The sequence below is a fragment of the Enoplosus armatus genome, chromosome 5 (genome assembly GCF_043641665.1).
Source record: "Enoplosus armatus isolate fEnoArm2 chromosome 5, fEnoArm2.hap1, whole genome shotgun sequence".
NCBI lineage: Eukaryota > Metazoa > Chordata > Actinopteri > Centrarchiformes > Enoplosidae > Enoplosus > Enoplosus armatus.
Window position 1 is genome coordinate 7362651 of NC_092184.1, and position 15410 is coordinate 7378060.

At 40.0% G+C, this 15410-nt stretch overlaps 1 protein-coding gene across 1 annotated transcript in view; it reads right to left on the reverse strand.

Moving 5' to 3' along the window:
* The window catches only part of maml2 (mastermind like transcriptional coactivator 2), a 33211-nt gene extending 18543 nt beyond the window's left edge, over window positions 1–14668 (reverse strand). Inside the window, exon 1 of the mRNA XM_070906221.1 lies at window positions 14164–14668. Coding sequence (XP_070762322.1) covers window positions 14164–14574 — 411 coding nt within the window. The 5' untranslated portion in view covers window positions 14575–14668. The remainder of the gene's footprint in view (window positions 1–14163) is intronic.
* Window positions 14669–15410: the final 742 nt, after the last annotated feature.

Consider the following 15410-nt stretch of genomic DNA (forward strand, 5'->3'; position numbering starts at 1 on the left):
TGTAGGTAGAAATGTCATTCAAACAAAAAGCAACATCTACCTTTAGTGCCAATGTGATGAGATTTGAGGATATCACATTATACAATATGCTGCTGTCACATTAAATTACACCCTGTTGGGTCAAGGTTGTGTACATGGAACAATCTGCATTTCCATCCCAGGACATGATATTTGGTCAGGGTGCAAGAGCTTATCCTGCTTGCTTGTGTGGATTTCACAGCTCAACTGGCAAGGCATCCCTTCACTGACTAGACAGCTGTTTTTTTCCCCCCCTTTGACTACTTCAGGCAAAACAGATGAGCTTGGTGATTCAAACTCAGCCAAGGCAGCATAATAGAGGGGAAAATTCCCTCTTACCAAGGGAATTAATTCACTGGGAATGACAATGAGGACAAAAGCTGATAAAGTGTCTATTTTAATCAGTGCTTTGAAAGGTTGTTCAGGTATAATACTATTGAAAAGAGCATTAGGCTAAAATATTTAATTTGTGTATATTCTGTAGGTCAGTGGTCCATAAAGTAAGTAACCATTTAAGGAACCCATTTTCATATATATAAAAATACAAGATAATCTATGGTGAACAAAAAGCTGTACTGCAGCTAACTTTTACTCTAACAAGGACAAACAGTGTCACTGATGTAAAGAACATTAAACCAACCTTATCATCCAATGGCAGGACCACAAGATCAGTTTCAGACCTGCAGACACTGCAGTTTGAATCAAATCAGTAGCATCAATATGCATGAAATACTGCAGCGCTAAAAACACTCATTGCCTAGTTGGTGCAAGTGTTAGAATTGCAATAACATTGTTTGCCAGTGGGAGGCAACATCATGAATGTATAGACTCTTTCACACTTAGTTCTGGTAAATTACTGGGATAACCTTTCAGGCACCACAAGTGATTTTCACTATTCACACATGCAGCTACTTATGGATGCCAACCACCATAACATTTTTCAAGAACATGGCGGGCAAGGAGCTGTTTTTGTCCCGTGCCAATGTTCTTGTAATGTATTTAATATTCAATAAATCACCAGTAAAAGCAATGGCAAGGCATCCATAAACAAGTTGCGGATTCAGATATGTCATCTGTCTTGTGATTGTCTCGCTCCACCTGAAAGTGCCTCTCATCTGGCAAACGTAACCCTTTACATGCTTGTCCCTGCAATGTTAATGCTTTCATTCACAACACACCGTTCTAGCATTTTTACTGAAATGTAACTAGGTCAGTGGGAAATTGGTGGTACAGATTTCCCTGAATATTGATACCTGCGACCTGCTAAATCTTGAGTTACAAGCCAGTTCCATGAGAAAAATCTAATAAAAAATTTGATCCACTTATATCCATACCTCAAGCAATCACCACTCTGCCACAGCTCCTCCGATTTTTGAAACAAAGCATTAAATTACAAGTTTTCAAGATGCTCTGATCTTGATAAATTTCAGTGTAAACTAATCTAAATTATATACACACCAAGCTAAGGGGCCTGAAGTCTTAAATTCCTATGTAGTGCTCAGGCTGAAGGCTATTTAATATATTGACAACCAATATACAGTATATCTACAGAAGTATCTTTCATTGTTACAGGACACAGAAAATATTCTACTGTACATGATAGAAACAATTTCTGTTCTTCAAGGAGCCACTCCACCTGACTAGACTACCTAAGCAATCTGTCAAGTGAAGTGCAGGAGGAAGTCAGGAAAGAGTGGGCTTCAATTCATTTATCACATTTGACCATGCCCGTGTGTAGCTGAACCACAGAACACCATGCTGTTGGGTTATGGCATAAAAAGGCTGGCTTTGTTGCCGGATGTGGGAAAAAACATCCAATAGACTCTAAAAAAAGCACAGGAAGGAAACTGGGGGTGGGGTGGCAGTGAGTAGCAATGGGGGTGTGGTGGTGGAGAGTGGGAGTGAGAAAGGAATGTTCTCTTCACTCTCTTTCTCCTTCTTGTTATCATGCATACGCACACATAATAACCCCACTTTCTCACTAATAGCTATGAAAAGAATGCAGCATCACTGTTTTTCTCTGTCAGCAGAAGGGCAGGAGAATGAGCCTTTACTTGCTTAATGATTGTTTGCCATCAATTCAAAAGAACAAGCCCAAATAAATTTAAAGGGGCCCTATTACAGGAACCATTCCCTCTGACTATCTACTTATAGTGCATGATCAAGTGTTTTCTTTTAGGCAAATCCAACATTTTACCAAGAAAAAGATTGCAACAATAACAATGATCATATTCTTTTATTTTACTCACCTTACAGAAAAATAATTTTAGCACAGTCCTATGTGCTGCATACAGTAATCATTCTTTGGAGAAACACAGTGGAAAATTGATGGAGAAGTGTTGAATAATTAATTGATTAATGATCATTGGGAGGCAGCACTTGACCTAACACATCCCTCCCCACTTTCTGCCAGATATAGTCTGATATGACGCCAGTTTGTTTTAAGGGTCCACTTATACATTTAATCAAAGTTGGCTCTGGTGTAGTCCACTCATGTCCTGCGATTAAAGGCCAACCAGCGGACTACACATATGATCTGATCTTGATCTAACTTTGCTACATTTTGGTGTGATATTCTAAATTGCTTTAAATGCTATGTTTTATAAAGATATTGTGCCTTATTTGGATATACTCCACAAGCCCGCTTAAAAGCAGCTCCCATGTAGTTATAGGATTCACCTCCTTAATTGCTTTAAGACTCATTCTCATCTTCTGGAGGCAACATTCATTAAATTAAATATTAAATATACTTTTGGAGTGGAGAGATTAGATAAAAACTTAAAAAGGGGCAAAAATAACAATTCAGGAGAATTAGGTACCGTAAGAGTGTGCAGAGACCTTTCAGGGAGAGTAAGAAGGTGAAAATATAAACCCTTACGGAGATATTAGGAATCCCCTCCCTGAACTTCCCTTATTATGGTTTTCTTTTCACTTTTCTTTAAGCTTAAAATACTCTAGAAAGCCCTGTACACTGTAATGCAATCTAATACAACACCACAAGCAGCCTCAGAAATTACAATAATAAACAAAACCTCTCTTACAAAGTGACAATTAAAACTTAAAATCTCAAAAAGACAGTATTCGTTACTATTGCATAGCAGGGGTTTACATTTTTTTGTGGTTAACCAGTGTATTTATCTGATACTTACAGCCTCCTGCAGCTGCCATAAATGTTAGGCAAATCAAACAACTTGAAGTCAAGACTGTTAGTCAGTGTGAGACTCTGTGTTTCTGCTCATTACTCGTTCATGTAATCCTTTCATGGTAGGAAAACAGATTCCTCTCACTTGTCATGCAAAGAGCAGATAGTGTTTACATTGTAAAACATTATGCATGTGTCATTACATTTTAAAATCAGCTGTTTCTGGACATGGGTTTGATCGTCTTCCTCTACTGAACTTTTGTGATACACCTTCCACATTAACTGCAAAGTTAAAGCATGCGAAAGCCCATACTCAATGGAAGTTTGCCTCATTTGAAGTAGAGGAACTGCTGTTGTTGGCCAATTAAGATCTATTATTATTATTATTATTATAAGATCTGCACTATTACATCTGCAGGTAGGGACTTTGTATTCAAAAATACCCTTTAACTAAACATTTTTTGCATATTAGAACAAAGAGCATTCATTTTAACTGGAGCCATGATATATTTAAAATCAAAATAATTAGAATCCAAACCGAATCAGTGAGCAGACAGCTTTCCAATATTTGTCATAATCAGTACATGCTGAAATTAGTCTAAAATTGCCACCAAACCATGCATCGCCACCGTCACTGTAGGCCTGCTTCCTGTTAAAACCAGATTGTAGATGATTCAACAGGGCAGATAAAGACCAGAGATCCTCCCCTGGTTTCACCTCCCGTGTGTGTTGTAGATGCAACAGCAGTGTCTATGTGCCTCTAGGCAAGGTGGAGAGAGAGCAGGCGCCAGAGCATAGCTCAGCACCGTGACACCTCACCACAGCAGAGCACTAACACAAACATTCCAGCTGCCACTTCTCAGGCTTATTGGCAGAGCTGAGGCAAGAAACAAGACCATCTATGTTCCTCCTCTAGACCTGTATCTGATGCTCTAGACAGGCTGGTCTAACAGTCTGAAACATTTGAATTAGGATTTGACAGTTATGGGATATTGAAGGCTGATACAGCACCAATACCTATATTTTGTAAACAGTTGATAACCAGAATATTGTGATTGATATTTAGTTGCTTTAAATCTGACCATTCATGCCCAAAAACGACATGGTTTAGTAGTTCCCTGAGATTTCTACACTTATAAGTGTGGCAAACCTCTGAAAATGCTACCATTAAGAGACAATTCCTCTTTATTACAACTTTGTTATAACAAACTGGTTAAATTATTATTATACTCATCTGGGGTCACAGTAGAATCGCTACAATGAAGTCCGACGGTCAAATGATCAGACAGCTAACAAGCCAAAACAGCCAGATTATCTACCACTTTATTTGGAGGTAAAGCCGAAAGTGAACGCACCTGTAATGTTTTTAATGATCCCTTATTGCATCGGAAAGCGGTGTGTGTGCACAACTAAGGCAAGTACAGAAGGTCAAATTTAAATTGTGATGGTTATTCAGGTAATATAGTTTTGTAGTTTGGGAAATCATTTCACTATTTGCCTTTGTTATCTCCTCCAAATAAGTTGGCTAACCTGGGTTTTTGTTTTAAACCTGTCTGATGGTCTGAACACTTGTGTTTCTTGCCCAGCCTCACTCCTTTTTAACAATGATGTCACATTCCCAGAGCATATATCTTGGTAAGTTTTATCAAAACCAACAATAGACGCAGGAGCCAAAACTATGAAAATATGATCCAAGATAAAATAAACAGGAAAAATCCATTAAAATCTCCACTGAAACCCAAGCTAATTATTATTAAATTATCTGGCAGCTCCATAAGGCAGGGTGATGCAGTAGTGCCATCCACACTGCCCTGCAATGATTTAAGTAGTCAGCTATCTAAAAAGACAAATAACAATCCCTGAATCTCTATCAAGTTGACAACACTGAAAGGATCTGATATTTATTAAAACACCTATTTGAGCTCAGTATGTTGGTTGTTGGACAGCATTCACCTGGTGTGTTTTGCCACACGTTGTTATTATCACTGTTGAGACAGAGAAAGTGGTATACATATCAAACATTTCTTCAGAAAGAAAGAAGATGAAGAAAAGGAGACGTCAAGGACTAGCGAACAAAACTGTAATAATGTATACTTGTGCTTAATTTGCTATTAGTTAGACATTCATTTCTAAAACAATGTCAGCAACATTTCAGACATGCAAACACTGTCTATGTCAACTAAGTTTGTGACTTTCACCTTTCATGTATTTCACATCTATAATATTCCCCCAAGGACAACTGCAACAAAGACTTGAACTTTACCACGATGCAAATGGAGTTGAACTGTGACTTAGACCCCAGAGCACAGGAGCGGGAGGGAGAGGAGAGAAGAAAAAGTGAATGCTTGTGCTTCTTTTCAGCACTCCGCAACTCTGGAGCCTGGGAACTTCAGCAGCTTGGCCGGGCTCTGAGAAATATCCTGAGCTGTAATGTAAACATGTCTGAACTCTGATCTAGCATGGCCCTCCCCTCCCCCCTCCCAGTTTAACCCGGCATTCTGTGCAAGGGGTTTGCCAGTGACATCAGGAGCCCACTTTCTCATTTCCTGAGCAGGGTAATGACCCTGGGGAGAATAGGCTGTTTGAAGTCCTACAAATAAAGCTGCTTTGCTCTGAACCCAATTGTTCCTCAGCAGACGAGTGCGGTGGCTGATTACGTTTGGGCTTCGAATGGTTTTGTCTGATAAATAGATCTTGTTGTGAACATATAAAGCCATGTAAGTCTGGAGTAAAGAATTTCAGCAAGGTGAAGAGTCATTATGTTAACATGGTAACACATAAGTGGACATCCACACCCAGTTCTCCAGTGGCAACTGTGATAATCTGATCTGTTTACAGCAGCTACAACAAGTCCAGGAAACTCTGACATATCAGGTAGCTGATTGTCAGATAAGTGTGAGAATAGTTATGGATAAGCTCCTGTTTATCCAAGCGTAACACAACTGTCAGCTCTAAAACAAAACCTTCATAGTTGTCAAATTGGTGCACAACATGAATGCCAAAAACGAACATAAACCATTAATACTGTGTTAAACTAGTGTCTATTTTCTAGGTATTCATAAACAAGGCAGCCAAGTACCGCTTGTGTTTCAGCTTGCATGCAATTTGTCCCCTCAATTCACCATCCATGCACTGCTCATAAAATACACCTGAACATGCTTGTTCCCACAGGGTTCCAGTTTCAGCACTGGGTAGCAAAGCACTTGTGGAAAGACACTCCAAGGCACTAGCCCCTCCGCCCCCGCCCCACTCCCTCTTTTTCCTCACACACAATCCTGCCCTCTCTTCAATTAAGTCAAGCAGGAAAAACCTGACAAACCTCAAAGAGCTCTCTCAGCAGAAGAAATCGCATCAGGCATGGACAGATACCTCAACAAGGCCCCTCTGAAGATATAGATGTACATAAACACGGTCCTTTCTTGCCAAGTGATTGCCCAAAGCTTCACATATATTTTTATGTCTAAATTCCAGATGATGAAAAGCCATGAAAAAACATGCTTCCTTAGTCAAATGGATTTAATAGCTGCGATGGAGCACTAATATATTAGTCCTCCTAAAATTCCCCATTGACTTCAGTGGCAGAGATGAGATTTTTTTTTGTGTCTTCAGGTCCACATAATGCTCGAAATTCAAACAAAGTGCTGGCAACAACGGGAAGCATGCTGAAAGCACAAATCAACAACAAAGGGATACAGTGGGGACTCTCTAATCCAAACCCCTTGGGAATGGAGGTATTTCAACCCAGTGAAATGTTCACTTGTGTGAAACACTGAATAGTGGGGTATTTCATATTCAAAACATGAAACAAGTATCCACGCATATCCACAAGAGTCCATTGCAGAGTCTAATTTGCACATGGAGGATCAACAAGGAAATTTATACAATTGTGCAGCACTTTTGGAACTCATTTTCACATTAGGTGAATTTATCAGATTGCAGATTACAGTTACAACACATGTAAGGCTCCAATTAACGTATATTTTCTTACTGATTCATTTTCAGAGTAATCGCTCAGTGGTACAAAATGTCAGAAAATACTTAAAAATGTCCATCACAGTTGCCAAGAGACGCTTTGTGTCTTCAAATTGCTTCAAATTGTTGTTTCAACCAACAGTCCAAAACAAACCCCAGATTATCAAATTTACAACATAAAACTGAGAATAGCAGAGAATAAACAATGCCAAACACATATACATGACCTGTTATTCATTATTACACTGAGTATAACTTGCACCACCAGGGAGGAGATGATGCAAGGTTGATGCTGATGATGTATTTTCTACAATGTTAACATGGTGTCTGAAGGTAAAGCTGTCACCTTGCAAGCTCTGCTAGAGGCCGCGGACCACAGCCAAGGACGACAACCAGATGTCTATGGAGGAAAGGCTTTTAACCTGGGACGGGCAGTAGTTCCAGTACAACTACAGGCTAAATTTACCCTAAAGGCCAGTTGTATACCTCATACAGCAGCAGAGCAGACCTGGCCCACCTGCACTGTCAGAGGCCTATGGTCCTCTGAGCATGTACACACTTATATTGTATCATCCCTTGAAGACTGAGGATGAGATGGGTCTACTACATGATTTCGGCAGCACTCTTCAAAGACAGATACAGCCTTCCCATAGGCTGCTGAATAAAACATGAGGCGTGTGCGCCAGGGTGGGTAGTGTGTGTGCGTGTCTGTGTGACGGGTTGGGGGGGGTGGCTGAGTGGGGGAGTAAGAATAGGGAAGGAGGATGAGGGGGTTCTTAAGACACCACTACTAGAGATACTGTATAACAGATGATCCATGAATGCCTTTGATTTGACACACATCCCCACTGCCCTGCTGGGTATCTGGAAACTGTCTTGTTTTCTTATTTAGTGTTATTTTATTTTTATTATTATTTTGTGTGTGGTTTTTCGTAGCATGGAACTTGTTAACAAAATCTAAATTAGTCCAGAAAAGAATGAAAGTGTGCTCATTTCAGGAGGAGAAGGCAATGCAAATCTTGCCAGGTACAGAGATGTCCCAGATTCACAGAGCACTATTTCGAACACGTTGTTGCTGCTTCTGCATGACACCACATTTGCTGAGCCTTGTCTTTTTAAGACAAATCATACTGGATGCACTTTTTTCCTACCAAGATAACACTAAATATATCATCCAATCAAAATATGACAATATTTTGAATTAATATCATCAACTTACATGCATTTCTTTTATCAAAATGGTCACCAAGTAAACAATACATGTCTTATTAGCCAACTTCCAAGGTGCCGAATTATAGTGCTATTCAACACCAACAGGTCAACTCTGTTATCTGACATTTTTACTGTTCTTCATCATTGATTAAAAACTTACACTATTTTTATTTTTTTACTGTACATGCACCTAGTGTCTTTTCTGGGAAAAAATTCACTGGTTCACAATAAGTGATACATGCTTTCTGGCATTAACAATATTGTTTGAAGCTGGGTAGTCAGCAGCAGCTACCATGGCTGGACAAACATAGAGCCATGAAAAAAACCCAATGATCAGTTTGATCTCCTGGAGGCAGTGAGACACAACACTACAATGACTGCTTACCACGAAAGATGTCCTCAAAATAAAAAATGAGAATCTCTTGGACAACCACTTAAAATTTCATTTGACATGCTTGGACATCATCATACTAGAACTACTGATTTGTTGAAGATCCTGGCTTATACCATCATGACATTGGATATTAAAAGCTGCAGTTTATAAGATGAAAATACAGTCTCTATAATATCTTAGTAAATGTAATCATTAACTCAAAGGGATTGAAAAATAAAGCTCCTCTGAGAGATGTCAGTCATCAGTGAACTTTGTTTGTGCCACTTAAATATCTGGTGTCTGGGCTACCAAAAGAGAAGCTTGTTGAAGCTTGCACCCCGCTCTCCCTCGAGCACATAGCAATCATGATCATAAAATTTATGTGTACCTAAGTTGTTTAGAATGCATATACGCTGATGTTACCATAAAACCATGGTTACGGGGGAATAGAGACATTAATTTCATGTACGATTTAGCCAAAATATGATACAGTAGCTATTAACTAAGTCAGAATCAACATACTGTCCAAACAAATGTCTTCCAGAGGCAGTCATTTCCTGGAAACTGACAAGCGGCAGCATTAGCCTTGTGCATGATATTAACCTACCACTTCCCCCTTCCTTTAAGACAAGCTGTGCTTACGTAGGTCTAGTTGGTGCTAAAAAAATAATGAACTGCCCTCGGATAGGACTGTGGAATGTCCAGAACATAATGTTACTAACTTTTACATAAGTCAATATATCTGGCAGATGTGTATCAGTAAAAAGGCACTGTCGTTTTTCTCTGAGCAGAATGTAGTGATGATGCCTTCTGCTTATGTTGTGTCAATCAGAAAACACAACACAGAAAGTTATGGATGGAGAAGTCATAATACTGCCTGAAATTAATCTGGAAATACTTGTCATCAAATGTCAAACTTCAATCACATTCCACAGCATACTTTACTATCATGCCAGCGGGTATCATTTTGTGAAATGAAATCTATGGTGGATTATGAATGGGGGATAATGCATCGACCCAAAGTCTATAATTGCTAAAATCTTTCAGTCTGATAAGTTTGCAGCATTTGTCCAAAGTATTACACTCTCATCCAGTTAGGATCCAATATTGTGAACTGTCAATATAGATAGTTTAACTATCTATATTGAGTTTTAACTAAACTACTTTTTTTTCAGACTATCAAAATAAATATAACATTGTGAAAACAGAACACTGTGACATTTATTACATTCTAAATTTAGGTGATCTTGTTACAAAAACTCACATTTAAATAATAGAGGGCATTTTAAATACATATTCCACACCACAAAATACACTCTGCATAAGTAGAATTGAATTGTGGCTGTGTTTAAACCATATCTTGGAATGAGCACTAATCCAAAATAGAAGGAGGAGATTAACAGATGGCTTTACTACAGTATATGGAGGCCTATCTTAATGTCTTTTAATCAGAGTACTATGAGATGTTCGACTCATCTCACAGCTACAGTCTACACAATGAGACAAGCTTAAATCACACCAGGCTTACAGTGTAGTCATGCTGTCAATAAACAGCACCCGCAGCGATTTCAGTCCTCACTAAAGGGGACTTAAAGTAATTCAGCATTCAGACCAACTGACAGCCAGCTACTCCTAAAAGAACAACTTTAGCCCTCCCATGACAACATGGAAACGATCTGTGGGATGAACATGGATCCTTGCTGCATCCACAGGGTTGGGTAAAGCTGTGGGCTTCACTGTGGGTGGCCCCCATGGACATGGGCTAATTGTTTCACATCACAGCCGAGCCAGGCTGAGATCAGACCACCGGCAGCTCTGATTCAGTCAGTTCAACAGCCAAACAGGGTATGCCAGGAAGCACTTACAGTGTACACCCCACCCCACACTCATGTACACACTCTTCATCCATCATACATGACCACACGAGAGTAAAATGAATTTATTTCTCTCCATGCTATTTGAGTAAGCTGCCAATCCACTGGTCAGCTGGTAGTTGTAGTTACCTCAGTCACAATGAATTAAGAGGTGTGATTTTTCTGTTTCTTGTCAGCATCAATGTCATTTTGGCTGAACAAAATGTACTTGAAATGGAAATACAAAAAGATGTCACAGAAAAATTATACTATGAGAATACTTTTTATTGGGCGTAATGAAGCATTTAGCTGTAGAATTGTGGATAGTACACTGACTGAAAAGTGTAGTGTTGTACAGGAAGTGATGCATTTTTAAAACTCAATCACAAAAATTGTCATTCTGCTGATTTGTCTTGATTGACCATAATCTGCAACAGATGCCATTGCGTAGTGGTTTGCAACCTTTTGGGTTTTGACCCTGTAAAACGAAGCAACCTGTGACACCTAATTGCCATTCCATAGTCTACCTGTTCATCCAATTCATGCAAAGAGTTATTTTCTTTCCTTGTTTCATTTTAATAATTTCTAATGTCCAGAAGAAGAAAGTATCAAAGAATTCATGTCCTGTTAATAATATTGCAACCCCTCAAATTTAGCTTGTGACCCTTTTGTGGGGGTCCTCAACCCCAGGTCAGGAACATCCGATAAGTCATCATAAATGCAACCGATTGCAGTTGTTAATTTTGACCTTTTGTCCAAGATGCAATCTGGGGATGTTGCGGTTTTGTGGTTTGTGTTTTAGACCACTAGATGGAAGACAGACCAGGATGCCTCATGCTCCAGCTGCTGCCGTGTGGTGGACACAAAGAGTCGCAAGTGGGCAAACACAACAGGCAAATACATAAGCATACAGAGTATTCACTTTCTCTATGAGTGCGTGCTGCTCAAGCCCTGCAGTTCCCAGATCTGTCACTAGAACAAGACTGGGAAATAACAAAATCCTCCCAGCGAACACAGGACTGTTAATCACCAAGCATCCCTCGCTTACTGCTTTTTCAAGGCCTGTTTGACTTAAAGTAAACACATGCAGGAAATGTATTCAGTGGCTCTAAACATTTATATGGGGGCTTGTGCTTCAAACAGTTTCATGGCAAGCACATCTTTCAAGAAGGTGCTTAGTGAGCCATTTGTTTAACGCATGATAATAGGGCACGACAATGCATGGCATGCTATGTGCAGCGAGGCTGCATCACTGTTTGTTGAGCCTTTAGTTTGTGTACTCACTATCTGTATCGTTGATGGTTGCTGGATCCTGATCTGATGAAACTGAATGTCTGTACATTTTAATACAGGGCTAATGTCTTGTAAACTCTACTCTGACCTATTTCTGTGCTGAATGCATTTACTGATACAGGTATGAAGGGAACGATTGAAAAACTGGTTGTGAAAAAACATGAACTAAAATATGAATATCCAAAAGCTTTCGATGAGTTCATGCAATCATTACGGAAAATCATTTTCTGAGTCTGTGGATAAGTAAGCTCTCGTCTCTTCTTCCCCATTTCTCCAATTTCATCTAAAAGAATATCCTTTGTTAATCTGGTCTCAATGAGCACCGTTGTTAAGTGCTGCTCACTCTGCACTCCCAGCCAGTCATAATCCATTGTGTTGTTTGCCCCTCACTTGGTGTACATTTCCATCGCAAATTCCAATGTGAACAGTCAATAACATGCACAGATGTGGCCATTGTAGAGGCCTTACTTTTTAATTCAGAAGAATGTAGTATGGTGAACTACTACTGCACCCCGGGAAATATTTGAAACACAAGTTGTACTCTTTATAGCCAGAGATTATAAAAGAAATACATCTTTTAAGTTGTTGGCTGCAAGAGTTATTCTACTCAATTTGAATAAAGAACTCTCTGCAGTATTAATGCTGGATAGATGCAGTATAAATGCATTAAGGGGATTTCTGCAATGGCTGCTGTTCTGCTTCATCCAATCATCATGAGTTGTGAAAAACATATTAACCTCAGGGTTGATAAAAAAACATGTACGCCAGGACTTCATTTCCTCCTCATCATCTTGCTGCACTCATCAGTTTTATGTAGAACACGCTACTCCATAGTCAACATCAGTAAAAATGAAACAGTTCATGATAATGTTCCCTGACCTCTTTTAGACAGTCAATATAATCCATGATGTTGTTGTGTCTTGCCTCTTGTCATGTCCCATGGCTGTACTGTGCCTAACAGCATGAAAACTAAATATGTGGAAAGCTAGGAAGCTAAACTGCACTTTATATTAGTACTATAAATCACAGGAAATCTACTTTTCTTGTGTGTGAAAGTCTTGATGAAGGCTAATACAGTTGCATGTCATGTAGTAGAGGCTATGCGGTGCCCAATTCCAGTGATGACAATAAATGAACTGACAGAACAATCATCGCTGTCCTTTTATGGCTTTACTGGAACAAAATATTACATTGTTTATTTTTCCATCCAGCATCTCAAGCAAATCTAGAGCAGAAACATCTGCAAGCTTTCACTCTTTTGACATTATATTGAAATGCTGCTTGGGAAATAATTCATAGTCTAGATGCTGAACTCCCTCATGCCCAATGAAAGACAACAACAAAATAAATCTCACATCTCACTGGCTGTGCCCTTAACAGATGCCATACAGGAAGTCAGTCCTATCAGCACTAGCGGGCACACAGAAAGCCCTGCTGTGTTTCACAGTTAAGCTTCCCTACGCTATGTTCTTTGCAAGGCTCTGTTGTTGGGGGAGAACATGCAAACTATACTGCCCTTTATTCACAATATCCTTTACTATGAAGATTCTCAACATTTACAAAATGCCCTGAAACTACTCCAAATAAGGTCATACAGCTCTCTGCTTAATACAGGATCCCACAGAAACAAAAAAAACAAAAACAAAGAAACACTTTGAGAAACCCTGTTCAATGTACTGCAAAATGACATAACAGTGCATATTAAATGGGTTAAACAAGCCACAGAATGCATCTGCATCCCTCTGTTTGGATCAGCTGCACAGTAGAGATGCTGACATGGTTTGCAGTAAATGCAAAACATCCCCATGGCCCAATGACCCCAAAACCATTTCCTCTGAATGGATTGCTTTGCAAACAAGCTTTGTGATCCCGTATCATCCCATCTACTTCAAGGGCCCCTTTAATCAGCCAAATCGGGAACCTTGAGTTTATTACTCTGGTTTTAAACATTTCCCGACTGCTGTGCCATTTAGTCTGGATTTGGTTGTCCTGTAAGGTTGGACAGAACCTTAACTGTTTGTTCATCACGAGTCACAGCAGAGTAATTTTTGAGTAATTCGTGTAGAAACGTTACTTAATACATTATCACTAAGTTTTGTTGTCCTGTAAGTTTAGGCAGAACTTTAAGTGTTTGTTCATCATCACAAGTAGCATGTCACCAACATCCTCATCACCATCACCATGATCGTGCCATCTTTACCACAGGTTTTATAATCATTATTATAGTTATCATTATTGGTTGTAATGACGCTTATTCATTTTCACCACCATCACCAACTGGGGTCTCCCCCAAAACTCACCGCTATGCGCGTAGAAATCTTCTGCTCGCCCTCTGCGCCCTTTTGTTCTCCGTTGGCCCTGCTGTACTCCGGAGGTTGCTGGTTCGATCCCCGGCTGCCCTTTGTCTTTCGGTTCCCCGGCCCTTGGTGGACTATGTTGAGTAGGTGAAGTGTACTCTCGTGCTCCCGGTCCGAGCTCTCGGCCTGACCCCTCTGGTAGCGGTTCTCGCAGGTGGAGTGGTGCCTCCTGCACAGTTCTATGCGGGCACGCAAACGCTCCACTATGGCGTTGTGCAGCTGTGGCACCGCAGAGCCTCTGGAGGTGGCCACCACCTGCCCGTTGCCGACCCCACCGGACATAGTTCCTAAGCCGACACCCAACATGGGTACGAAAGCCCCTGCTGCAGACTGAGCAGGGGTCGCCTCTCCCATGCCCGCAGGTCCCCGACAAGTTTATCGAGACTGAGGTCCACTGAGCTTATAATGGACCACAGTACGGGCATGGAAGAAAACAAGACGTATGGACTCAGCTATGATCCCATGTGGAAAGAAAAATACTACACTGCACGCACAAAGTCACTTGAGAGAAAGACGATGTAGCCTTTGATATTTGTTGAAAAATACGTTGCACAATTATCTTATCAAACTGTTGGGAAATGTTTTAGTGATATGAAAGACAGAAAACACTTGCCTTAAAGTAAGATAAGGTCAGCATAAACTCATAGGCTTACTACGTTCCACTGAGGCATTAAAAAGTCCAAATGTTGCTGAATTTTATTGGTGATTTCTTTCTCAGGGGTGTTAGTACTATGTCAGCTTATAATGAAAACTGAAATGATTTACAAACATGAAAGGCTCATGGATTCACAGCTGGAATGAATCAGCTCTTGCTTAACGACTCGACCCCTGCTCACAGATAAATTATATTCAATATGAATCCCTTGGATGATTCAAAACCACAGCACGCACAACTTCAGTTTCGATGGGTACATCTCCTGGCACATAGTCAGCTTACTTTATCTCAAATGTGCCACACTTACTAAATAGTCAAAAAAAAGAGTAAGACCGCCAACTATGAATTCAAAGTAAGCGATCGGTCGCCAAAACAGGAGAATCTACAAACACATGAAATCCACGAAACTTCAAGACTCACGGCATTTTTGTTTGAGAATTAGTCCTTTCTCGCTGTGTCTCGCTGTCCATCCGTATAAGAAGGATCTGGTTGCAAATTACAAGTCAAAAATCACGCAGCCGAAGCGCAGGAAGCC